Source organism: Dromaius novaehollandiae, chromosome 3 (assembly GCF_036370855.1).
Source record: "Dromaius novaehollandiae isolate bDroNov1 chromosome 3, bDroNov1.hap1, whole genome shotgun sequence".
NCBI lineage: Eukaryota > Metazoa > Chordata > Aves > Casuariiformes > Dromaiidae > Dromaius > Dromaius novaehollandiae.
In genome coordinates this window covers 112,729,002-112,754,557 of record NC_088100.1, presented here as the reverse complement: position 1 = coordinate 112,754,557, position 25,556 = coordinate 112,729,002, and the positions used below count along the sequence as shown (strand labels likewise).

General features: G+C 55.0%; 1 protein-coding gene across 2 annotated transcripts in view; it reads right to left on the bottom strand.

Moving 5' to 3' along the window:
• PTK7 (protein tyrosine kinase 7 (inactive)) overlaps positions 1-24,115 on the bottom strand; it is a 33,282-nt gene extending 9,167 nt beyond the window's left edge. For both annotated transcript variants that reach the window (XM_026118509.2, XM_064509860.1), the window contains exons 1-6: positions 23,961-24,115; positions 4,654-4,947; positions 2,752-2,854; positions 2,127-2,317; positions 1,291-1,438; positions 209-339 (exon numbers count right to left, since the gene is read on the bottom strand). In XM_026118509.2, coding sequence (XP_025974294.1) covers positions 209-339; positions 1,291-1,438; positions 2,127-2,317; positions 2,752-2,854; positions 4,654-4,947; positions 23,961-23,991 — 898 coding nt within the window. In that variant the 5' untranslated portion in view covers positions 23,992-24,115. The remainder of the gene's footprint in view (positions 1-208; positions 340-1,290; positions 1,439-2,126; positions 2,318-2,751; positions 2,855-4,653; positions 4,948-23,960) is intronic.
• Between the last annotated feature and the right edge of the window lie 1,441 nt (positions 24,116-25,556).

The window sequence follows — 25,556 nt, the reverse complement described above, 5'->3', positions numbered from 1 at the left end:
TCACCATTTCCACAGGAGACACCAGCCAAGGGAGGGCACGCACAAGCTACCTTTGCACACTTCATCTGGGCAGCAAGGATGAGCCACTTCACAGATAAACCAAGTGCTTTTCTATGTACCAACCCACTGCTACCTCCTTGCATAGCTCAGAGCAATGCTGTAAGCCTGGGACCCGCTGCCCGCCCTGCCACTAGCCCCAGTACCTCACCTGCCAGCCGCAGAGTCGCCTCCAGGACAGCAGGTTTCCCTCTCTGCCCACGGCCAACACACTTGTAGACCCCAGTGCTGCGAGCCCTCACCTGGGTGATCAGCAGGGAGCCGTTGGCAAACACGATGGTCCTGCACATGCGGGAAGAGATAGGGCTTGGTTGGGCACCTTGACGGGACATGTGGCAGAGCCAGGGCCCTGCGATGTCCTGCATGAGTCCACAGAGTGAATGGGGAGACCTTTGTGCCAAGCCAAAGCTCCCTGGGGTGGGGAGCAGCATGTGGGGACAAGGAGATGGTGGGATGCATGCTTCATCGAGAAGACAAGCTAAGAGAAGTACCTTCCCTGGAGCAGAGCGGGCTTCCCTGGAAAGACACACCCCAAAGTAGGCCAGCTCCGAGAGCCAGCACAAGGGGAAGAGAGCACAAGGTGGCGCCCAGGAGTTGCCAGGCCATCGGGTGTCTCGTGCCCAGATGGCACCGCTCACCTTGTGCAGTCTGGCTTGGTGACATCCTGTCGCTGGGAATCACCCTGCACAGTCCAGCTATGAGATGTCCCTGGCTGCGGGGATCACCATGCATGGGCAACCTGGGGTGGGAGATGTCCCCAGCTGTGGGGATCACATTGTGCATGGGTGCCTGGGGCTGAGAAATGTCTCTGGCTCCAGGGATTGCCATGGGGAGGCATCTGTAGCTGCAAAACAGCCAAAGGCTCGGGGTGACTGTGTGGGCATCTGGGGCTGGGAGGTGTCCCTGGCTCCACAAATCATCACACACACACATCTGAGGCTGGGCGACATGCCCAGTTCTGGGGATCACCACTTGCAGGCATGCAGGACTGACAGCCCCTTGCACTCACTCATTAGAGGATAGTCTGTTTCCTAAGTCCTGTGCAGATGAAAGCTGCGTACGAGCACCAAGGCCCTGCTAACCGCACCCCAGCTGAGCTGAGAAACTGGCCCCACCAGTGGAGGCCAGCCTGGTGTCGAATGCCTGCTCTTGGGTGAACCTTTGGCCTTTCTCTGTTGCTTCTGGGCTGTTGGGCCCCCCTCTCCTCCCACACCACTGGGGCACCCCCATTACCTGGACCTGTTGGTGATGGGGATGTCTTCAAAGAGCCATTCCTGTGTGGGAGGGGGCACAGCTGTAAACTGGCAGTTGAACATGGCCTCTTCGTTCCTGGTCACGATGAGGTCCTGTGGGACGATCACTGGCTGGGGGAAGCTCTCATCTGCAATGGCAGAGACCACAGGAGCGTGAGGAGAGGGGAGCAGCCTGTGGGGTCCCTTCATCGGCACACCAGGGGAAACCCAAAGAGGAGCTGGGAACACCCTGCAAGGACACCCATCCTCAAAGCAGGCAAACACACCGCCACAGCTGTTGTCATCCAGCTGGAACTGCATGCAGAGGCTGCTTCCGGGAAAGCCCCATCCACTTCCAGTGAGCACTTGAGCACCCTGGGCTCATGGCAAACAGGTCCAACCCTGCCACCTGACCACAAATCCCCTTGTCCAGGTCCAGATACCCCCCTAAGGCCAACAAACCCCTTCCAGCTGCAGCCGAGGCCTTGCCTCCAAAGGCCAGTGAGGTGTCTCACCCCACAAGGCATCACAGCAGCTCTGGTATTACCAAAACAGGCAGCACCTTCAGCCTCCAGGGTCCAAACCCAGTTAAAGGAGGGAGGACCCAGAGACAACACAGACCTGATCCAGAAAGACGTGGGGACAAATTAACGCCGGTAGGCAGGAGAAAATTCAAACCCAGACAGTGTGTCAGACTTGTCTCCAGCAAGAGATTTCTCACGGAGGAAGTCACACCAGCCTGACACTTCCTTTGCAGCCCACGGCAGCAAAGGGGAGGCTGTCAGCCGGGCAATAAAACAGCCAAAGCCCAGATCAGGGCAGCCAGGAGCCACTCACCAATGATATTCAGCGTGAAGTTGTCGCGGCTGCACACGAACCCAACAGCACTGCGGGCGCAGCAGTAGTAGAGCCCGTTGTCATTGGGGCTGGCGCTGCGGAGGGTCAGCGTCCGCTCCTTGTTGCTGATGGCATAGGTGTCACGGTCATCGGGGATGGGGATGCCGTCCCGAAACCACTGCCATATGGGGCTACAAGACAGGCGTGAGAGGGTGACTGGGGCACACAGCTCACCAGGGAGCGAATGTGCAGAGGACACAGCTCGGAGATGGCCCCTTTCCCCGGCTCTCCATCCCCACTGCCAGCCCCGGCACGCACAGAAAGCCATGACACATGCAGCCAAGGACATGGCACATGATCGGAAAGCAACCGCAGCACATGAAGCAGCTCAGCGACCAGCCTGCGAGAGCCCATCCTTACTGTGCTCCTTGCTACGCGGCTCCAAGGAAGCCGTTTGCCTTCTCCCCAGGTGCTCAGCCACAGTCTCAATCCTGCCTTTCGCCTTCCCTAGACTTTACTGCATCCTCACAGGAGAGAGGAGAGAGAGAAAGAGGAGGGGGAAGAGCACGTGGCAAAGGCGCAGGAGACCCCCAGCAGGACCCACTTCTTGGGAGGCAACCCTTACCGCGGGTGGCCGTCGATGTGACATCGCAGCACCACCATGGAGGAGGGCTGGATCTCAGCTGCGCTGGCCGGCTGTCTCAGCAGCACGCTGCCTGTCTCCAGCCCTGCAGGGTCAAAGGGAAGATCACCATGGCTGGTTCTCCGTAGAGCCTGGTAACATCTGGAGCAGGCAGCATGGGAACAGGAAGGCTCAGAGACGCATAACCCCCTCAAGCCAGCACCAGTCCATGGCATAGTGCAAAGGGACGCCTACTCTGCAAATACCCCACCCTGGCCTGCATGGCTGTTCCCTGAGGGATGAGATGGGCTCCAGAGATATCTGCAATGCTGAGGACATGCTTGGTGCAGTAACATCCTCATATATATGGGTCCAATACTGTTTAACAGCTTCATCAGTGACCTGGATGAAGGGACAGAGTGCACCCTCAGCAAGGTTGCTGATGATGCAAAACTGGGAACAGCGGCTGATACTCCAGAGGGCTGGGCTGCCATTCAGAGGGCCCTTGATGGGCTGGAGAGATGTGCAGAGAGGAGCCTCATGAAGTTCAATAATGGGAAGCACAGAATCTTGCATCTGGGGAGAAAGAACCCCACGTACCAATACAGGCTGGTTTCATATAAATGAACAGGGAAAACCCCTGAACACAGTGGGAGGGAGAATCACAGAATTGCAGAACGGTTGAGGGCAGAAAGGACCTTTAGCGATAATCTAGTCCAACCCCCCACCCCCCCCCCCGCTCGCTCAAGCGGGGTCACCTACAGCACGTTACCAAGGACCATGTCCAGATGGCTTTGGAATATCTCCAAGGATGGAGACTCCACAAGCTCTCTGGGCAACCTGTTCCAGTGCTCTGTCACCCTCACAGTAAAAAAGTTTTTCCCTAGATTCAGACAGAACTATCTGTGTTTCAGTTTGTGCTCGTTGCCTCTCATCCTATCTCTGTGCACCACTGAGAATAGGCTGGCCCCATTCTCTTTACAACCTCCCTTCAGATACTTATACACATTGACAAGAACCCCCCTCAGTCTTCCCTTCTCCATGCTGAACAGTCCCAGCTCACTCAGCCTTTCCTCATATGAGAGGCTCCAGTCCCTTCATCATCTTAGCAGCCCTTTGCTGGACTCGATCCAGTAGCTCCATGTCTCTCTTGTATTGGGGAGCCCAGACCTGGACACAGCATTCCAGGGGTGGCCTCACCAGGGCTGAGTAGAGGGCAAGGGTCGCCTCCCTCCACCTGCTGGCAATGCTCTTCCTAATGAACCCCAGGATATCACTGGCCTTCTTGGACACAAGGGCACATTGCTGGCTCATGGACAACTTGGTGTCCACCAGGACACCTAGCACCTTCTCTGCAGAGCTGCGTTCCAGCAGGTCAGCCCCCAGCCTGGACTGGTGCATGCGGTTATTCCTCCCTAGATGCAGGACTCCGCGCTTCCCTTTGTTGAACTTCATGAGGTTCCTCTCTACCCATCTCTCCAGGCTGTTCAGGTCCCTCTGAATGGCAGCACAGCCCTCTGGCATATCAGCCAATCCCCCCAGTGTTGCATCATCAGCAACCTTGCTGAGGGTACACTCTGTCCCTTCATCCAGGTCATGGATGAATAAATTGAGCAGGATTGGAGCCAGTATTGACCCCTGGGGGACACTGCTAGTTACCGGCCTCCCACCCAACTTTTTGCCACTGATCACAGAGTCCTCTGAGCTCTGTCATTCAACAATTTTTCAATCTGACAGCCTTCAGGACACCAGAGGACACAAGGGGCCTAGAGGGCATGATGGACATGTAAGCTGCAGAGGATGCCTCTCTGCACAGCCTGTGCTACCCGATCCTTAACTGACCACCACCCCCCGGCAAAGCCATGGCAACAGCCTGTTCTCGGTCCCCCTTTGCCCCAAACTCACACTTGATATTGAAGGATGCGTTGGCCGTGTGGGCTTCCTCCCCAGTGAGCACATTCCTCGCCACACACTGGAAGTGCCCTGCATCCCAGTGCCGGTTGATGGCAATGAACTGGAGGTTGCTGCCTTCTTTGAAGCGCCGCTCCGTGTCCTGGATGGGGAGCCCATTCTGCAGCCATTCAAAGGCCATGTTTGCTGGCTCAGCCACTTCGCAGCGGAGGATGGCACTGCGGCCATGCAGGGCATCCTGGGAGTATGGCTCCTTGGTGAAAAGGATCGTTGCCTGAGTCCCCACCGCTGCAAGGAAAAGGAGGGCAGGTTAGAGCCTGGTGTGAGCAAGAAGGGGGTAGGTGAGCATGCGGCATTCACAACGCTTTGCAGACAGCTGCTGTCACTGGAGCAGGGCTACCTGACCCCCCAGCAGAGCAGCCAGCACTAGGCGTTTCTCAGCACGGCCACCAAGGCACCATGCTAGCGTATTCCCAAATCTGGCTGCTGCCTGGCCGCAGCCAGCCGTGCAGGCGCTTGACTCCAGTTACCAGCTGGCGGTGGAGAGGAAAGCAGACAAAGGGCAATTCAGCAGATGCTGATCCATCCTGGATCCTATTCCCGGCACCATGCTCTCATGGGGAAAGAGGCCAAGCCAGGCAGATGTCAAGCCTCTTTGAAACAATATATCACAGCGGCAAACGAGAAAGCAGGTGAAACAGTGCACTCCCACTGCCGTTAGTAAAGTGGCTTTGGGAAGGGATTGCCTGGATGAGTTACATGAGCAAGATCCAAGCCCAGCTTCCAGTGCAGCTCCTTTTTAGGGGCTCAGTCGCAATCCCTTGTTCAGTCTTCATGTAAAAGCCTGGTAAAGGGACACAATTCAACAGTGCATCTCAGGCTGCAAAGCAGCAGCCCTGTGGTAAAGGAGATGATACAAGCAGACTTCTGTATCACTGCATTTCAGAAAGCCTCAAGAGCCCTTTCCATGCTGGAAAGCCTCTGGAAAACAGCACAAGAGCCAAGCAAAGCCTCTCTGAACTGCAGCCACCTGCAGGCATCTCAGCACCAGTGTGGACTGTGGGTCCAGTTCCTATTTTCAGTCACCCCAAAGAAGCCCCTGGGAAAGGAACAGCCAGAAACCAGGAGACCACACAGACTGGCAGCGTAAGACAACATACCAAAGGGTCTAGGACACGGTATTCCTTGCAGCCTGGCTTTTCACCATCAACTTCCAGTTGTGCCACTGATCTTGGTATGCATGCAAGGTCCCCAGGGACTGTCCCCAGCCAGGCTGGGCACCGCAGCCTCTGGCTCCTCAGGGACCCAGCTCCCTGTGCTCCCAGGGTCGTCAAGTCCAATAAACTTTCCACCGTCAGCTATTGTGCACCTCCCAAAGAGGTACAAGCTGTCCATCAATCCGCAACAGCCATCTCATAAACCCCATGAGTGGCACGTGCATCCCAAGGCAACACAGCCAGTGGGAATGTATGCTCTTACATACATACACACACATGTATAGTTCCCAGCACATCACATCCATTCCACCCAGAGCACTTGGAAGGGCAGTGACTGTCTGATCACACATAAATGCAGTCACACATTCAACAGCACAACAGCCCTGGTGTGTCACAAGCTGAGCCCATGACAAAATGGGTGGCTGAGATGGCCAGCTGGAAGCAAAGGGGAATGGGACCCATGAAGCCACTCCACACTGAGCCTCCGGGAGCTGGCTCTGTCCATCTCCAGAGAGATGCTTCAGGGCACCAAGGTCTGTTAAACTATACATGCATGGCGCAAAACCTGCACAAGGAAGCAGCGCACATTAGGAAATAGATCAATTGTCCTCTCGGCGTCTTGGCACCCCAAAGCTTTCACAGACCGCTGGTCATGCCCAGGCTGCAGCGAGTGATGCGACACCACTCTTTCAAGATGTGAAGGATTAGCGTATTAAGCCACAAGCTTTTACATTAGGAGTGCTTCTAGCATTAAATTATAAACGTTAGCAGCAGAACTGCTTTCACCCCATCGCTGCTGGCACAATCCTGTTAGGCACATTTGGTGCTGGTCAGCTAAAAGTGTTGGTGGTCTCATCGCCTGCAGACCATCACATCCAGGCAGGAGGAGGCTGTGGCTCTGCAGAACGGGGATGCAGCAAAGACTTGGCACAAGCTCCCCATGGGAAGCAGGGATTTTACAAGGTGGCAGGAAACACAGGGCTCCAGCTCACTCAGGTGAAGCAGCAGAAGCTATCCTCCCTCCCAAGGAAATGGACACAGTTGAGCTCAAGGGAGATCGTCACAATAAAAGTCCTCATGATCAGAAGAGCCAAGGCAAACTGGGACAAGGAAGTGTCAAGCTGGAATAAGAGCCAGAAACTTGTGCTTTGGGCTGCCGATGGCATCCAAAGTGCCATGGACACACTGGCTGCCTGTGCTGGAAATTACTGTTCCCATCACACATCAGATTTGGGCTGGGGGGAAGACCTGTAGCAGTTGGATGTGGTCCAGACATCTGAGGAAGGAAGACAGCAGCAGTTGAGTGCTGGACCCCGCTTTACGCAGTGTTTTAAAACTACAACACTAAGACCCAGCATTTGGAGCCGGGGGGGAAACTACACTTCCCTGTAAAAGTTACACAGCCTGGCTTCAAGAACTGGCTGGAGACAGGAGGGTCTATGCGTCCCCTCCAGCTCATCCAGAGGTTTGGGACAACGGCTTGAGGAAGCTGTCTGAGTACAGGGTTACTAAAGGGGGATGTTGTTATAGCAGAGTTCAGGTGAAACCTGGACAGAGCCAGTAGACACCACTGACTTCTGTTCAGGGTGAAGAACAAAAAGCCTCTGCTCAGAGATGGGAAGAACCATCTCTGCTCATCCCAGCCATGCAGGCTGGAGGAGCCCCTGGGTGTTACTGAGCAGCAGAGCCAAATGCACACACGGCTGAGCCATTGGAGACTGCCAAAACTGTCCAAGCCATGAGATGAGGGAAGCTCTCATGGCACCCAAAGAGCACCAGAGAAAGAGCGCCCCAAGAACAAAGGTGGCTCCTGCTCAGTCCAGCTGGAAACCTTCGCAACGGTGTATTCTCACTGCGATTTCATGGGTGATGCCAGGCTGAGCAGCATTGCTGCTAACAGAAGTAAAATGACTGTTTCTCTTCCCTGAGCAAGAGCCACCAGAAAAAATACTCATGCAACCCCCGCCACCCAGCTCCACTCCTAGTAACGCCGCTGGGCCAGCTACCACCCTGCACAGCCAGCACCAAGCAGCTTTCCCGAACATGCATGCTGGCAAGCACCTGCTTCCTGCATGTGTGTGTGACACAAACCACCCCTAGCTGGGAGGAAAAAAAAAAAAAAAACCTCAGCACGTTTCTGGCCTAAAATCATTGCAAGTGTGGCTCCAAAAAGCGCTTCTGAAAAGTTGCAGCCTAATCAGATGAAGCCAGTGTGAAACCCTGCATACTTGAAAACATCCAGTGAAGTTCACTCAAGGGATATTTAATTGAAATGCAAAACCTTCCAGTCAAGGTAGCTGGTGAAAGTTAAGGTAATCGCATAGCCGGCCAGCAAAGGGAAGTGGCACTCGTCCCTGCAGGTTCCCAGGGTGCAATTCCCCCAGGCCATGGAGCAAAACATCTGCAGAGAGGGGACAGAGACCAGCAAGAGCCCCCAGGATGGAGAGGGGGAGGCTCAGCTCACGTCCGGGCTGCAAGAGCATGCTGACGGCAGGGGTCTGGCAGCAGTGACACAGCATCCTTCACGCAGCTGCCCCCCACAACCTTCATCTCATTTATTTAAGGAGGAAACTAGCACCTTCCCATGAAAACTTCTGTACAGCAGCTCACACTAACAGCTGCATCACCAGCCTGAATTTTTGCCACACATATGTCCATTTACCCTTTGGCCTTGGGACATCCCCAGGACTCTGCCACCGCAGCCTCCTCCAAAAGCCGCGGCAGGCCAAGCACGTGCAGAGCACTTTAGTGCAATGAACTAAATCAGCACAGCCACATCCAGGAGAGATTTTGTCAGCAAGCATGTAAAGTTAGTTACTGCCACCTGAAGTTCTTTGGAGCAAGTCTGCAATCACACCAGCTTGCAGTGGCAGCCCTGTTTCAGAACCCCAGGTGCTGTGTCTCAGCACTGCCTGCCGAGGCTGGGCGCATGCTGGCTCAAGGGGAATGCTGTGTCTGGGTGGATGCTCCAACCAGCGCCATGCCTGGCTCTCCAGAACGTGAAGGACACGGTGCCCACCGGCAGGGGCAGCAGCACCATGGGGCAGGACAAGCCATGGCCTGGGCTCCGTTTCAGGGCAGCCCTGCAGGAAGTAAGGGAGAAGGCAGCAGCACCAAAGGGTACCAGGGATGCCAGACCTGGACAGGGATGCAGGGATGGAGTCATCCTCGGTGTGACGGAGATGGCCAAGCAATAGGCAACACACTTCGCAGACTGCAGAGCTATAAGGCTGCTGGGCTGTACAACCACAAAGGCACAGCCATGGGGTAGCTATGCAGTGGCTCACTCAGGGCTGGCTCCAGCAGTCCACCCCACAGGGCTGCCACAGAGCAACTGCATGAGCTGGCAAGGCCAGGCAGCACGTCTTCCACCCTGCCTGACAGGCCTCGTCACCCAAATCTTGAACTAATCCAGAAATCATTTTCTGCTTGTCCAGCAGCATTGCTGGGGAATGCAGCCTAGACAGCAAGGCCTTCAGCTGCTGTGCGGCCCCAGCTGCAGTGCTCCAGGGCCCCAAGGGAGACCAGTGCTGCTTGGGCAGGCTGCCACTCCTCCAGGCATGCCCAGCACCTAGGCATCTCCTCGCTGAGCTAAAACAGCTCAGGGCAGGAGAGAGCAAGGGAACAGGAAAGGATCTGTTTTCCTTTTTACCCAGAAGAGCCTAGATTACTGACCTCTTGAGACATAGCAGCTGATGCAAAGCCACGAGTAATCCTAAAGCTGCCTGCAAGCAAACGAGGAATTAAAGGCATGTGAACAGGAACTGGGAGAGGACTTCATGTAAGGTTAAGGCTTGCTGGCTTGGAAAGCAAGTGCAGTGCTGCAAGGGGCTGCTGCAGCTCACAGCTAAGCCCTGCTCTCCAGCCAGCCCATGGGAGTGTTATTCTGCAGACTCGCTTCCAGGGACACTGCAGCAAAGCCAGCCTTGGCTTGGCCACACGCTCTGCATCCAAAATGGCAAAAGAGCCAGAGGAGCTACAACTCATCTGCAGTGCTCAGGGGCAGCAAAACCCAGAGCATCTAAAGTACGTGCTTCCTCCCCAAAGGGCTATTGTCCTCTTCCCCTTCTCTGCCAGCAAGAGGCCTCACACTTGCCCCAACTGTGGAGGGGGACAGCTGACTTGCTAGTTCCAAATGACCCAGACCCACAGAAGGACCAAAAGGAGCTAGTTGCAAACCCTGGCACAGCCAGCTCCTTTGGGGAGCTCTTGCAGCAGAGGACATGGCCGGCCAGCATCTGCTGTGTGCTGCTGGAGGCACCTCGCCCAGCACAGACAGACAGCTGGTGGCAGGGCAAGTGACGGGAGGTGGTAGTCAGGTCTGTTCCTCAATTTGACATGGAAGACTGGTGGGACACAAAGTGACTTGGTACCCTGCAGGAGCCAGGCTCCAACCAGGAGCTCCATCCCATGCCCCAAACCCAACAAATGCTCCATCAAGAAGAAATAAATAAAGTAAAATAAAATCAATGCCTCGACCTCACTGGTTTCGTTCTTAATGTAGAGATGACCTCAAATGACCTCAAAGAGCTGACCCACAGCTGAGCAGGAGCACTCACAGCTGCCCCAGGTCCTTCCACAGACCCAGCATTTCCTGGAGACATGCTCAACTCACTCAGTGTCAGGGCGGGAGCTGCATGCATTTACACCCTCAGCTCCATACCTAACTAGACAGAGAGCTTGGTAACGAACTGTGAAACATTTTGCCCTGTCCCTTTGCTTTAACAGCCAGCAAACACCCCACACTCCTGAGGAAGGTGCTGCCTTTTCCCAGCACAGCACCTACATGGGGACCCAGCTTAGCCCTGGCTCCCTAAACTTCCAGGGCCCTTTGTAGCACCCAAGGGGCCCTGGGAATCTTGCAGCACCTACGCCGGGTGCTTTCCTAAGGAGAGGAGGCCAGCGACAAGGCTGGGAGAGAGGTGGGAGGCCTGGGCCCTCCAACAGCAAAAGGTAGGCTAGGAAGGCACCAGCATGGGCTCACCAGCATGGGTGCCCCAGCACCAGCACCCACCTCGGACCAGCTCCCTGAGGCGCCCAGTGGGTAGAGACAGAGTCTGGCCCCAGGCTGAAACCCTTCAGCCTCATATGGACAGAGCAGGATTAAGAGACATTTTCACCACTTTCCACCAAGCAAACACCTTTGGCTGCCTCAGTTCATTAACGAACCTCAGCAAAATGAGGTGGCCATAAAAGCTTTCTACCAGCTAGGTATCCATGGCTGATGACACCCTCCCACCACATCCCCACCATTATCTTCATGGTGCTGCCACTCCACCTTTGCTCAGACCATTGGGGAAAGAAAGCCTCTAGAACCAACCCATAAGCAACACAGGCTATTCCTCTTCCAAAGGAAGGTTTGGCTGAGCTAACACACCCTGGGTTTGTATTGCTCTGCAGCACTGGCTCCCAGCTCCTTAGGCCAGTACAAGGCAAGGAGAACACATGAAAAGCATTGCTTTGAAGCTGCCTGCGCATCCCTCAGGAGCACACTTAGCTCCTGCTAACCCCAAGTGAAACCAGCAACCCAGACCACATCCAGGAAGACCACCTGGCTCCTTGCAAGTAGCCTTTGAAGGAGAAGGGCAACAAAGGTCAGCAGAGGGGACCAAGGAGCTCACACTCAGGTCCCATGTCCCAAAGAAGCACAACATAGGATGGACTTGGGCAGCCTCAAGCACAGGACACACATCCCCACCTTCCTCTCCCTGCAGGAGATGAGGAAGGCATTGGGCCACGGCAGGAACCTGGCACCCAAGGCACCCATAGGCAGCTTTTCAGAAAGGAGCATGAGCCAGGAGAAAGACAGTCCTGGACAGGTTTCAATAACACATTCCTGCATATAAGGACAAAACACTGTCAAACACACCTTGTCTTAAGGAGCGATTTATTAAACATCATTGCCCACAGGCAGCAGTCACCTCTGTTACCATGTCCTTTAGACCTGGGGAACGGCTTTGACACTGGGGCTTTGCTTTTCTCTGCCAGCAGAAGCAGACAGCAGCTGATCCCAGGCTCGAGTCACAGCTCGTTTTTGCTGGGTTGTGTGCCACCTGGTCCCCACCCCCATCCATGACCATCACCAGAGCACACAGGCAGCCACAGAGCATGGGGCACAGGCAAGCATCCCCGCAAGGCTATCAGTGAGCACAGGGCCCCATACAGACCTTCCATTCATGGCTCAAGCAGGCCATGTGTTTCCCGGCACAGCTCATTACAAACACGCTCCCATAAATGTGGATTTTTGGCATGTCAGAATGGGGAACACCACCCGGGTCAGCTTTTCCTCTTCTCCTGGATGCAAACACAGAGCCAGCACACTTGTTTGCACTGGCTGAAGCTATAGAAGAAAGCAAGAAAAGCCACAAATGCTTAGTAACGCAAGCAATCCCCCCTGCCCGGTGGGTCGGGCGCCACCACTCGGAGCACGCCTGCTCCGTGCACAGCCTCTCCCACCGCTTTGCAGACGCTGCGGAAATGGCAGCCTAGCCAAACGCCCACGGAGATCTGCATCTCCAAATGATTTCCAGCCAGCGCATTCCTCCATGTGAGGGAACCCAGCTGAGAAAGCCTTGCAGAATTGCAATAAACTGCTCTCTCCCGCTGGGCCAGATGGAAACAGTTTGAGGCAGGCAAGGAGCTCTGAGCACAGCAGGTTTGGTCTGCTTGAGCCCGACATCTGGAAATTCTTTGGGTGCTCATCACATTGGCCTTTTAAAACTGCGTTGTGACCAACGCTAGTCAAAGCAGAAACAAAAACTCGCTCCATACTCAGAAAAAGAAAAAAAAAAAAAGTAATTCCCATTTGAGTTGCCAGCACAACTGGCTGGATGCAAAACATTTCCAAGAGAAGCACCCAGACAGACAGCCCTTCCGGGTGGGATTTACTGATCCAGGGGAGAAGGAAGCCTGGATAAAAGCAGGCCCAGAGGTATCCCATCCTGTAACAATCAAGGGCATCTGCTCAGCCCACGGCACTTAGCTGCTTAGGCTAGGTCCCAGATGGAAATTGCAGGGACGGTCCAGCCTTTGGCCACCTCCATCCCTGGATGTGGGGGCAAGATCACACCTGCACCAGACCCTGCTACCATGAGACGTTGAGGACCCTGGCAGAGCAGATGTAAGCTTGGAAACATCTCAGCTGCCAGCATGACAGCAACAGACTCTGCAAAGGGACCAAAGCCATGCGGCACCTCTCTGCACCAGCCTCTGTACAGAGGGGGGCTTTTAAACACATCTCTGAATGACTGCTGACAAGCCAACTCGGCCCTTGAAACCGTGATTTAGGGGAGAGGGGGGGAAAAAAGAAAGAAGGAAAGAAAAAAGGCCACAACTGCTTCGCACAACTGCCATTAGCCTCCCCCAAAGCGTTCAGAGAGGCTGCAAGCTGTGGGGGATTTTCTCCTCCGTCATTAGCAATTCTCCCTGTCTCCCCCTGCCCTTTGAGGCCCAGGGCCCATGCTTGGGAACAGCCATACTAAATTTCTGAGCAGTTATTGCAAGAAACCAGAACAAAGCCACCAGGGTTTGAGGACTGTAAATCAATCACCGGAGCCAACAGGGAGGCTGAGCTCAGAGCAGCACAGGAGGGAGCAGCCAGCCATGGGAAGAGCTCACTGCCACATGTGGCAGGGAGGTGCTGCAGCTCCCTTGGGCACATCCCAGGCCCCAAAGCAGGCAGGAGACATGCGCTGCAGCAGAAAAATCCCAGAATATCCCAGGAAAAGTCTCAGCATGAGGACAACGGGTTTGAGGAGCCCTGCCAGCTGCCAGCACACGCACTGGGATGGCCAGGCCACCCCGGCACCAAACTTGCAGGCAGAGACCCTTCCACTGTGCATGCAGCCAGGGGGTGGGAGACAGGAAGAGCTACCTCAAAGTGCTGTGAAATCCTCCATAGCTGAGCAGGGGGACAAGGTCCAGGGCATTACCCACTGCAGCTGGCTTGCAGCTGCTCCAGCAAAGGGCAAGAGCAGCCACGAGGGCACTATCCTGCACCCACCGAGGGAGGGGACCATTGCAGGAGGTTTCTCCCACCTTCCTTGTTCCCGAGCAGAGCTGCAAGCAGCCAGTATCGCCACTGCAGGCTTGCTCAGGCTGGTGGGACAGCAAAGCATTAGTGGGCAAACTCCTAATTAAACTAATTTATCCACAGTGGTCTCATCTAGTCAGGATGCAGCAGCACCTGGGAATGGTAATTGCTGCTGTGGAGCAGGGAGGCTTAATTGCGATGGGTTATTTCACAGGTCAGACTCCAACAAGCGGCAGAGACACTGGCCACTGTGCTGGGCAGCCTGTCTCCATAGCTGGGGGTTTGCTGGTGGTCTCAGGAGTTTGGGGGATATGCCTGTGTGGAGCCACAAGCCCCACTGTCCCCTGACACTCAGCACCTTGCTCCAGCACAGCAGGAATCTGGACAAAGATGGGGAAATCCCAGCAACTCCTTAGTGGTTCTGCCAGCCAGCTAGCTAGGGCTGCTGAACCAGAACGACTGCCCTCAGCCCCACCAGCAGCCACCGTCTGTCCCAGGAGCCGCTCCGAGACCGCGAGGAGGCAGTGTTAGCAGTGAGGAAACACAAACGCTTTGGGGGGGATGACGATGACGACTCAGCAACCTGCACCTACTGGTCCTGACAGCCAGCTCTCCCAGGCTGCACAGAGCCCTTGAGCAGCTCTGTGGCTTCCCCAGATTTAGAGCTGATGCTCGCCACTGCCAGCACCCGGCGGGTCAGAGGGGCAGCTCACGTAGAGGTAGGACTCTCCAGCTGCCATGGCAAGGGCATTTGGTTTTTCTCCCACAGGAATCAGAGTCAGTGCCTCCGGGCATCACACTAATGCTCAGCACCACCTCCTCATGTCTGAGGGGTGAAGGCTGAAACAGCTTCTGCCATGCCGAGCCCAGCTGAGGGGGATCTTTCCAGAACAGCATGCAGAGCCCTGACCAGGATTCACATTTTTCCTTTTCCAGCTGAAATGCCACTCTGGGAGACAATGGGAAAAATTGAAGCCAGCCCGACAAAGCTGCCTGGTGCTTCCCTTCGGCAAGCAGGAGCCCTGGCCAGCCCGGAGGATGGAAACCTTGGCTGCAGGGACAAAAGCAGGATGTGGGGAGGGGGCCAGGGCGAAGGAAGCAGCACGGGCAGAGGAAGCGCCTGCACGAGGTCTCTAAGGCAAGGCAGCTGCGCCAGCATCATGCTGGCAGAGAAGACAATGCTCCCACTCGGAGACTCCTCTGCTGGCTCCTCTGCTCCCAGAAGCGGGACGGAGCTGGGCACTGTGTGCTCCTGCCCACCAGCCCTCCTGGATCTCCTGAGCCTGTTTGCTGAAGAATCGGGCAGATTCAGCACTAAAGCTGCTCGGGTGAGCTGTTCCCCTGCCTGGTGCCACCAAACCTGCCTGGAAGGAGTAAAACCCCCTGGGGTATGGCAGAGCAGAAACAGCAGCGGCTCACTGTGGGGAGAAAAGGTGCAAATACAAGCTCACATCTGCACCAATTCAAGCACCCCCATCTGGCACATGTGCTTCCTCCCAGCTTTGCCATCAGATGTTGGTTTACATGATCTACAGGAACTTCACAGCCCACCCACAAGGATGGGTTGCAGGGAGCTGCAAACCAGGGCACAGCTGCTCTCCCAAGCCTCATGTGTGTGAGGAAGCAGATGGAGAGGTTATTTATCTCCCAGGCCCTGAGCTGGAATAAATATTTTAAACCTTGCTCCAAGTCATGGAGGTATATTTCAACTAAGTTTCCCCGAGTCATCTGCCTCTAAAAGCTCAGATGGATTTGCCAGGAAGATCCAGCTGGCTGAACTCTCCAGACAGCATGTGGGAGAAATGGCCCACCCAGTGCCAGCGTCCAGGTGACACCAGCAGACTGAGCCACACATCCCTGCACACAGCCGCCTGTGTGTGGCTCGGCTGCATCCACCCCCTCTCCTTTCCTGCAAGCGAGGTCACAGCATGGAGGTCGGTGGATGCAACCCACATGGGGCAATCCTGCAGCCTTGCTCCCTGCAGAGCAAGGCCAGAGCCACAGCCCGGCACCCTGGCTGTGGCATGGGTCTAGCTTGAGGTAAGCCAGTCTCTGGAGCATCCTACTTCATCACTTGGGTTCCTGCAGGTTCAACCTGTTTGCTCCCCTCCCACAGGAAGGGAAGAAGCTGCCAGGAAAGGTGCTCCCAACACATTACACCCCCGATTTTCCTAGCAACCACCATGGCCCTGCAAGTGAAAAATCACCCCATGCATCCAGCAGCACTGGGGACAAGCGGAGCAGCTGAAAGGGACCCCCAAATGGGCCCAGCTCCACTGGCTGTGTTGGTCCCTCTCCTATTTGTCTGAGCTCCATGCTGCTGGGTTTGGACCTCTGGCTGAATACATAAATTGCTTCCCAGAGACTCTCCACTTGATCAGTATCATCCCTCACAAGCATTTTGAGGATGCTCATCAACACAGACTGCTGTGCCTTGCAGACCTGTTTCCACCAAGTGTCGCTGTACCTTCCTCCTGGCTAAAAAGGATGACACGCAGATCCCCACGGCTATCTCGGACTGCTCTCCAAGGAATGCAGCTTTCATCCTGCTCCTTCCCTTTCCATCGCTGGGAAGCTGCAGACCAGCCGTGTTTCACCACCACCACTTCTCGATACACAGAGGGCTCAGATAGGGCAGAAAAAGAAAGATCCTTGTTTATTTTCATTACAGCTCTTATGAATCTATATTAAAAGCTGCAAAAATAGGAAAGTGGACAGAGAAGCTAATATTTCCTGTGCTCATGCAATATTAATTAAAAGGCAGCTTTGCTATGAAGCATTGCTACATTACCTCTCACCTAAAAATGGAGAAAAGGCATTGAGTGGGAGGAATATGCAAGTGGGGCACTCTCTTAAGTAATTTTACTAATCAATAACCAGATAGAACGCTTACTACAGCCAAGTCTAATGCAAAGTGACTAATTAAAGAGAAGCCCAGGTATAATGGACTCACAGAAATAGAAACTCATACTAACCAAATCTCCTTGAAAAATAAGTGCTTCTCTCCATAGCAGCAGCACAGCCGATTCCCAATGCATCCACAGAGAAAATGATTCTCACCGGACAGTCACGAATCCAACAGTGGGAAGAGCACTGGGACATCCTATGCAGCCAAACGCCAGCAAAGCACAAAAACCCTGGGAACAGACAACCGCCAGCCTGCTCCCACAGCATAAGATGCTGCACCAAGGTATCTGCCAGTGCCTGGCTTTTCACCATGGCTGCACAGCAAAGCTCAGACTAAAATAAACTGGATTGCTCCATCAGATCCACAGCACATCTCTGTCTGCACAGGACCCACGCAGGAGAGCATCTCCAGCTAGCAAGAGGCAGGGCCACAGTGACACAGTGCGATGCCAAATGGTGCCCACCCCGATGTCCCTGTTTCTGGGCATTTATTTCCTTGCCAAAGCATTAACCGTTCAGGCTGATGGTTTCTTCTCCAGGCCACGTGACTTTTTTTTTCCATGGATGAGTGAAAGCAGTCACATCCGAAAAGTCTCTGTGATTTCCCAGAGCCACCTCAGCAGCCCAGCTCCAGCCCCGCTCCCGTTTCTCACCACTCTTTATGAACTAAGGGGCCTGGCTCGGGAAGCCAAGAGTGACCTCGGGAGATGGGATGAGGAAGCCAAAGTGATCCATGGCAGAAAGCAGTGCTCAGAGCCAGGGAACAGGAACATCTTGGAAGGGGACACACAGCCTGGAGGGACGGGAACCAAGAAAAACACCAAGTGACCCACAGAAAGCTCCATTTTCTTTGCTCCAAGCCGATTTGGACAATCCTTCAGCTGTTGGAGGAGGCTTTTGAAATGGGCCCCTCTCCAAGGGAGTCAGAGAGGGGCTCAGACGATCCATCCTCAGCATCATGAATCTCTCCCCACGCCAGACATGCTGCTGCCACTCCCCATGCAGCAACCGATGGGGCCATCTGTTTTTTTCATTTCCGATCTCATCCTTGTTGGGGAAAAACAAGGAACGTAACCTTTCCTCCTTCCCTGGGCACCTGGCACTGCCAGGGCTGGGAGCAGCCCTGTGCTGTGCCAGTGACAGGCCTTGCCAGGAGAGCCACATGCTGCACTGACAGCAACGCAGGCACTTGCAAGCCAGAGCTTGCCTGCCTTTAACCATTTGGAAAGTCGCCGTATGTTTTGCAATCAAAGGGCTTCTTTGTGCTCCTAAAGAGGCCAATGAGCAACCTTAACGTGGAATGCGTTTACGGCCAGTCTTAGATAATAGCCAGACCCGAGAACCCCAATAGCAGGACAAACCTCATCTCACAGCAGCGGCATGGGAGAGATGCAGCTGTGAAGCTGCTACCTGGGAGATACTCTGCAAACAGCATCTGTCATTTGCACCAAGGCTTTGATTCAGGTGTCCAGGACAACCTCAGGGACCCTGTGCACACCCCAGTCCACAAATGCCAAACTTCTGCTCCGTTCAAACCAGAGCTTAATCTGGCAGGCCACCGGTATCCCACAGTTGAGCTCTATCTCACACAAGGAGTTATCAGTTAAAACCAGCCATGGTGCCTCCCCAGGCATGCGAGTTATGCACACCTGTGGTGCAAGGGGACAGGGAGTTCATGGATCCTCGTACATGGGGACGTTTTGCCCTGGTGAGCCCCTGATGGACTTTTCCTAGGGATTGATCCTGGCTAGTTTTCATTTCTGCTCTCTGGGGTACCTGGACACCTCAGCATCCATCTGTTCACTATCAACAGGAATGTTTTAAGCAGCAGCCTGCGCCCCGCTTGAACATCACCTAATACTTTTAAAGGTTTTAAATGAGTTTTCAAGCCAAGTCCTCACAGAACAACTTCACAGACCCAAAAGCAGAGAAGGGAGGGATGGATTCTGGAAAGCAGACCAAATCAAAGCAGCAGCCCCGGGCAGTAACAGCATACAGAGAGCAGTGAAAGCACCTACCCTCCAACATTCCCGATTGGTTCCAAGATGAGCAGGCTCGGGAAGGCCTGGCCAGCTCGCTGCATCCCAGGCACACAGACCAGGCTTTCAGACACTTGCGAGCTGCTCCAAAGTCCCCCTCAACCCTTTTACCTGCTCAGACAGCACGTATCAGTTACCTTTCAAAGGAGAGGAAAGCAGTCTGCTCTGTGCACAGACAGAAATTGCTTCCCTGGAAAAAGGCTAGGCTTAGTTTAAGACTAGGAGTACTGTACGGCTCTGGCCTTTTAAGCTCAGGAAAAACATTTTTGTATTAAATAAATAATAAAAAAAAAAGGCTGGCACACAGAGCAAGGGCCGGAGCTGGAGCAGCAGTCAATGAAAAGCACATGCACTGCAGACTGGGCTGCCAACACAAATTGATGCTTCGAAACAAAGACCACTTGTGTTTGGCTTGAAAATCTTCCCCAGCTACTCGGAGAAGGCTGCACGGATTAAAAGGAGACACAGGTAACAGCACTAGAACAGCTCTTGGCTGCCAAGGATTTCCCCAGAAGAAAGGAACAACCTGACATGGAGACCTTACCGCAGCAGAGTGGCACAGATTCAGCCTCACCCCGCTGCCGTGCACCAAAGCAAGTGGAGCCACCAAGAAACAAGGGATAGTCTGGCCCTTCATCCAGTTGTTAGGGGACACCGATCGTCTGGTTGAAACCAGACAGCAATAGTGATGGTTCCTATCACAATGCAAGCTCGAGGCACTGGCACTGCGGGAGTTGAGCCACATGATGTGATGGGACGCTGCCCTCTCATACTGCACCCAACAGTAAGTGGTCCCGGGATCTGACAGCCCGGGCAGCAGGCAAGGAAGAGGAGAGATGAACAGAGAGCTGAGACCTCACCAATTCAACCAGCATCACTGGTCCCAGCAGGGTCTGGACCAAACACCCATAATTAAAAGGCGAAAGCTTGCTTTCTTAAACAGTGATTCAGCAGCTTTGACATTAGGCAGTGAGCAAACATCTCCTAAAGGGACTGCCCCAGGGTGCCCCACCATGCTTGCACTCCCTCTGACCAACCTCCCTAAAGGCAAGAAATATGCAACGTATTCAGGCTGCCAAAAGCTTTCAGGGACGTCAGAAATGAGTCAGGAACCACACCGTGGAGCCTCCAGATTGTGACACAGCTCGCGCAAAAGCCCCTGCTCTCACAGGCAGCCATGCAAAGAGGCCAAAAACCTGCAGCCCACAACCTCTCACTGCCAGGTCTCCCCCAGAGCACAAATCCTCCTATGCCCAGCAGTGGGACTGCTTTTTCCAGGCAAGCCAGCACACAAGGCATGCCACACTTGTAGCAGAGTGCTTTATCCCCACTGTAGAAGATAACGTCTGCTTTTCCAAAAGACTTATGGCATTTACAAGCAGCTCATGCATACCACCTCTCCAGCATCCCTCAGGCAAGGAGCAGGACATGGGACCAGGCCACCCACAGTGGCACCTTTGCCATGCTGAAAAGCATGCTGACGTCCAAGAACTAACACGTTACCAATAGTCATTTCTTCTGCCATTGCTTTTCTTCATTGCCCTCTTTTTCTTCTTTTTTTGCCTAAGACAAGTTGATTTCTTATAAAGGTACACAACACTACCCTCATCCTTCTCCCAGCTTTGGTATTACCAGCCTTCACTGCTAGATGCTGCCATGCCGAAAGCATTCACATCCAGGCCTGGGGAGGTGGATCAGTACCCCTTCCGCTTATGTGACAAAAGCTAGGAGTGTTATTTGGGCTACACCTGGAAAAATCCAGTTTGCAGCTTTTGCAATGTCCCAAACCCATTGGCAGCAGCCTGCACAACTGAAACCCTTGCAAAAAAGTGATGCTCCTGTGTATATCTCAAGCATCTCGTTGACCTCACCGCCCTCCAGAGAGCTGCCTATGAGCTCACCACCACCACCACTCATGTCAGTGGGACAAGGCCTGTTCCCTCTGAGGCTGGACAATCACATGTCCTCTGATCCTAGGGGAATTTCTCTGTGAACACTGCAGAAGCAACTGCACTCACAAAGAGCACGTTTGTACCCAAGACCGTCTGCTGCTAAATGAGCATTTGTTCCCAGTTCCCAAATATTGAAAGCAGTGGAAACACCCACTGCTAACGTGAAATATTTTGCATTCCAGGCCTGAGAGCTACGCTTGAAAATGTTCAGAGAGGAAAGAGTGTTTATTCACCGGAGAGAGGTGTAGGTCCAGCTATTTGCTTAGGCCCACGTGTACTTGCTGGAAGACAGCTTTGATCTTTGCAGTTCAAATAGCAGATGAATTGCGAGGAAGTGAAGAAAAGTATTAGTGTAAAGTTCCTCTAGTAAATACCTGTACTGAGGCCTTGGGGTCTTGAGACCTTTTTGAAGTGCCTTATCACTTGCAGCCAGACTGGCCCCTGTGTTCTTGCCTGCAGCCCCAAAGCCAGGCTCTTCTCTCCCATCTCCTTTCCTACCTTCTTTCCGTACTTCCTCTTGGGCTCCACGGCCTTTCCAGAAACCACCTCCCCTCCGAGGACATGCACGCCTATCCGTTGGGACAACGTGGCCCAGCCTTTCGTCAAATGAATGAAGTGAGACACACTCATCTGAACAAAGCATGGCAGCGCAGTCCCGGCCCTCACCTCCCTGGAGCAAGAGGGTTGGACTGGGAGAAAGCATGTTCCCATCAGTGAAAGCATTCACCACCCAAGGCGCAACTAAATATGGGTGCTTGCTGCAGTTTAAACATCCACCCATCTGCCTTTAGAAGATGTTCTCATTCCGGATCAATGAAGACATCGGAGGCCATCCTTAAAGAAGGGTGAACATGACATCTCTCCTCCCCGGTGACAGTTCTCAGTAGTCCAGGAGATGGCGGACCCACTGTGCAGGAGCCTATGGCCCCAACCACAGTGCCCCCATGCCCTCACAGCGCCTGCCACGTCAGGGTTGCAACCTGCCCCAAGCTCCATAGTTCGTGGCAAAAGAACAGGGCTGGCTTGTTACTGCTTTGCCCCAAAGCGGACCAGAAACGTGCTGAGCAGTGCAGCTCTTCAGCTGCCAAAGGGACGCTTGCTCAGATCAGTTATCTTAATACTTTTCCTGGCTGCAGGGAACTCCAAGCCGTTGGAAAACAGATGTTAGCTTCAGCTCGGGGAATAAAAGTCACTCAAGTTGCAGTGCTGGAAGTCTATTTCGGGCCCTTTAGAACCAAGAGAAACTCTCAGTTCCTATCTGACCATGCACATTTTTCTCATTTAGGAATGGCCTTGCTGATGAGCACAGGGAAAGCACTGCCACACGGAAATGTACAGCTCGACACAGGACGCAGAGGCACTTTCAGAACAAAACAGACCCTTGGGTTTTCTTGGCTTTAAAGAAGAGTTGATTCAGCAAATACTTCCTCTGCTAGCGTTTTGACCACACGCTCCAGCAGAAGGCAGTGCACATCTGGCACACTGCAGTGTCATCGCCGGAGCTCTGCTGAACAACTGAAATGGAGGTATGGGGACCAGCAGCCTAGCCACAAAGTGCTCTGGGAACTCATACGTGGCAACAAAGGGTCACAAAAAGGATTTAAGTCACACACCCCCGGTGCTTCCCACAGTGAGGGAGGTCTTTCCCCAGCCCCCACTCCAAACAGCCTCCCCAGGTCAAGGGGAGACATCCCCCACAATCCGTACAACTTGCTGTGAGCCAGAAAAAACGAAGTATCAAACTATGTTTTGGCATGCCGGCTGGTGGCATGTTCCTCCCAACACTGCTGAACGCCTCCGTCGGCACACAGACTGTCACAGCAGCTCCACGCCAGGTCACTCTGCTCTAAACCAAGCCAAGCTCATGCTGCCCCTTCAGAAATGGCCTTCCCAGCATCCCGCCAAGGCAACTAGCAATAACGGTGCTAATTCCCTAAACAAGAGCTGTGTTTTGCATGCATCAGCTGCGAATTGGACATAACTTCCAGCCCAGCAGAAGGGTCCAGCCACAGCTCTGGATACACGAAGGGCAATGTTAGAGTTGTAAATACCTCTCTATCAGCGAGACTGCATCCAATCCTCTTTCCCCAGATGCTGAACTTTAAGATCACTCTTGATTTTGCAGCAAAGCATGCAATGTTGCTGAACAGTGCAGCCTGCGAGTAGACTCTGGCAATGTGCAAAACCCCTTCTGAAGGGGGGCGGGGAAGCGGCACAGGGGAACACGAGACCCTTCAAAGCCAGACCCGCCACCAGCGACCAGGCTGGAAACAGCTTGCAGGGCCCCACTCACCTCCCACATCCCTGCCACGCAGGCCAGGCAGGCTGCGCTGTGCTGCCTTTTGGCCCATAGGGTGGGCAAAGCGGGATGGCTCCAAGGCGAGGATGGGAGCTGAAATGTCCCCTTTGCCCTGGGCTTCGCAGGGCCAGACTGTGAGCGCAGTGGCACCCATGGCAGGTGAGGGAAAGAAGGGGGAAGCGGGGGTGAGCAGCACTGTGGGAGAGATTTAGACCCAGCAGCTCGAGTTTGTTCTGCGCCATCAACCCCACCACCCCGAAAAGCAGACAGCTGGGAACAGCAGCTGTCTGAGCCCGAGCCCCCCAGGTCTGCACAGTGGCACCAAGTGCGGTGGGCTCGGACCCTGACAGCTGGGGGCCCGGGGAGATGGGGTACTTGGATGCTCTCGGCTTGCGATGAAACCCTTGGGGGACCAGATCATCAGCAGCCAACCCTGCGCCCACAGATTTTTTTTTTTCCAGAGCTACCTGCTCGTATTTCACCAGAAGACAATCTACGGCCGCGCACCCGCGACCTCCCCGGTGTCGGCGGCGGGGCCGGGGGGAGGCTGCCGGGACGCGGCCGAGCCGCAGCCCGAGGCGGAGCCCCGCCAGCGAGGCCGGGGCTGCGGGGGGACCCGCCGCGGCCGCTCCCGAAGCGGCTGCCTCCGTCCCGCCAGACACCGGCCGGCGGCACCCGCTCGCCTCGAAACTCATTTAAAAATTGAAATTTGGAAATCAGGGCGCGGGGCGGGGATAGGGGAGAAGGCGCCGCCGTGCAGGGGGGCGAGGGACGGAGGAGAAGGAGGCGGAGGCGGCGACGGCGCGGCCCTGGCGGGAGCTGTAGACCCCCCCGCCGCCGCCTCCCCGCACTCACCGAGCACCAGGAGCGCCCAGAGCGCCGCCATCCTCTGCGCCGCACCGGTCAGTGCGCGCCCCGGCCGCCTCCCGTGGCCATGCCGCCGCCGCCACCGCCGGGAGGGGCTTCCGGGGGGCGGGGCGGCCGCCGGAAGCGGGGCGGGGGGGCCCGGGCCGCGGCGGTGCCCCGCGGCCTCGGGGCGGTCCCGGCGGAGGCCCCGCGCGCCCGGCCGGAGCTCTGCGCCCGCTCGCCGGGGCAGGACACGCGGCGCCGGGAGCGCGCCGCTACCCTCGTCCCCGCAGGCGGCCCCCGGAGCCCTCCGCTTCCGCGGGGTCTGCGAGGGGGCGAGCACCGCCCTTTGCCCTTCTGCCAGCAGTGGGCAAGCTCTCCTCCACCTGCAGCGCTCCTCACCGTGGCCTCTAGCCTGGCCCTGGGGCAACAGGCACCACATGCTCTCCCTCTGCTCCTCCATGCTGCCCAAACCCAGGGTGGAGCAGAGCAAGCCCACACCATAAGACCCTGCTGCAGCCCTGGGCCCTGGCGCATGCCACCAGTTTTCCCATCTCTGTTTCTTAATCCTCACCTGAGAGCCTCCAAAACACCACCTGCTTTTGGTCCCACCTGGAAAACTTGCCATGGGATCTCAGCGTCCCTGTGAGCACCCTTGGACTGATCACAGAGCACACCAAAGCCTTGACTTGGCCTGGAGCAGGCCTGCTGCCCTGCATGGTGATGCCCACTTGGACCTGCATCAGGAGCTGCCACTGCAAGCACCTCCAATAGGGCTGGGAGCCCCAGGAGCTACACAAGAGTTGGGGGAAGGTCTCCCAAAGCAGGGTGTGCTGCTGCATAACCACAGACCAGCCTGCTCTCGTAGGGAAACCACTGCTTCCTGCCACCAAAAGCCATTTGGGTTGTGGCTGGGGACTGAGCAGCCTCAGAGGAAGCGGCGTCCTACTCAACCAGCTCAAGAAAGCAAGCTTGACTTCCACTTACCCCGCTTGCAGGATTAGCGCTGGCAACCAAGCAGCTGGCAAGAGGGTAAGAGGAAGGATGTCTCTGTCCCACACATGCTGGCACAAATCATCTTCGCTGTCCCACCAACACTTGAGCCACCCAGTCCAGCCCCACACAAGGGAATTGCTTTTCCTTCCTCAGGAGGGACATGAGCTGAGGGCTGCTGATCTAGAGATCACTTGTATCTTAGGAAGGCCTTCACAGAATTGCAGAACAGTTGAGGTCAGAAAGGACCTTTAGCGATAATCTAGTCCAACCCCCCACCCCCCCCCCCGCTCGCTCAAGCGGGGTCACCTACAGCACGTTACCAAGGACCATGTCCAGATGGCTTTGGAATATCTCCAAGGATGGAGACTCCACAAGCTCTCTGGGCAACCTGTTCCAGTGCTCTGTCACCCTCACAGTAAAAAAGTTTTTCCCTAGATTCAGACAGAACTATCTGTGTTTCAGTTTGTGCTCGTTGCCTCTCATCCTATCTCTGTGCACCACTGAGAATAGGCTGGCCCCATTCTCTTTACAACCTCCCTTCAGATACTTATACACATTGACAAGAACCCCCCTCAGTCTTCCCTTCTCCATGCTGAACAGTCCCAGCTC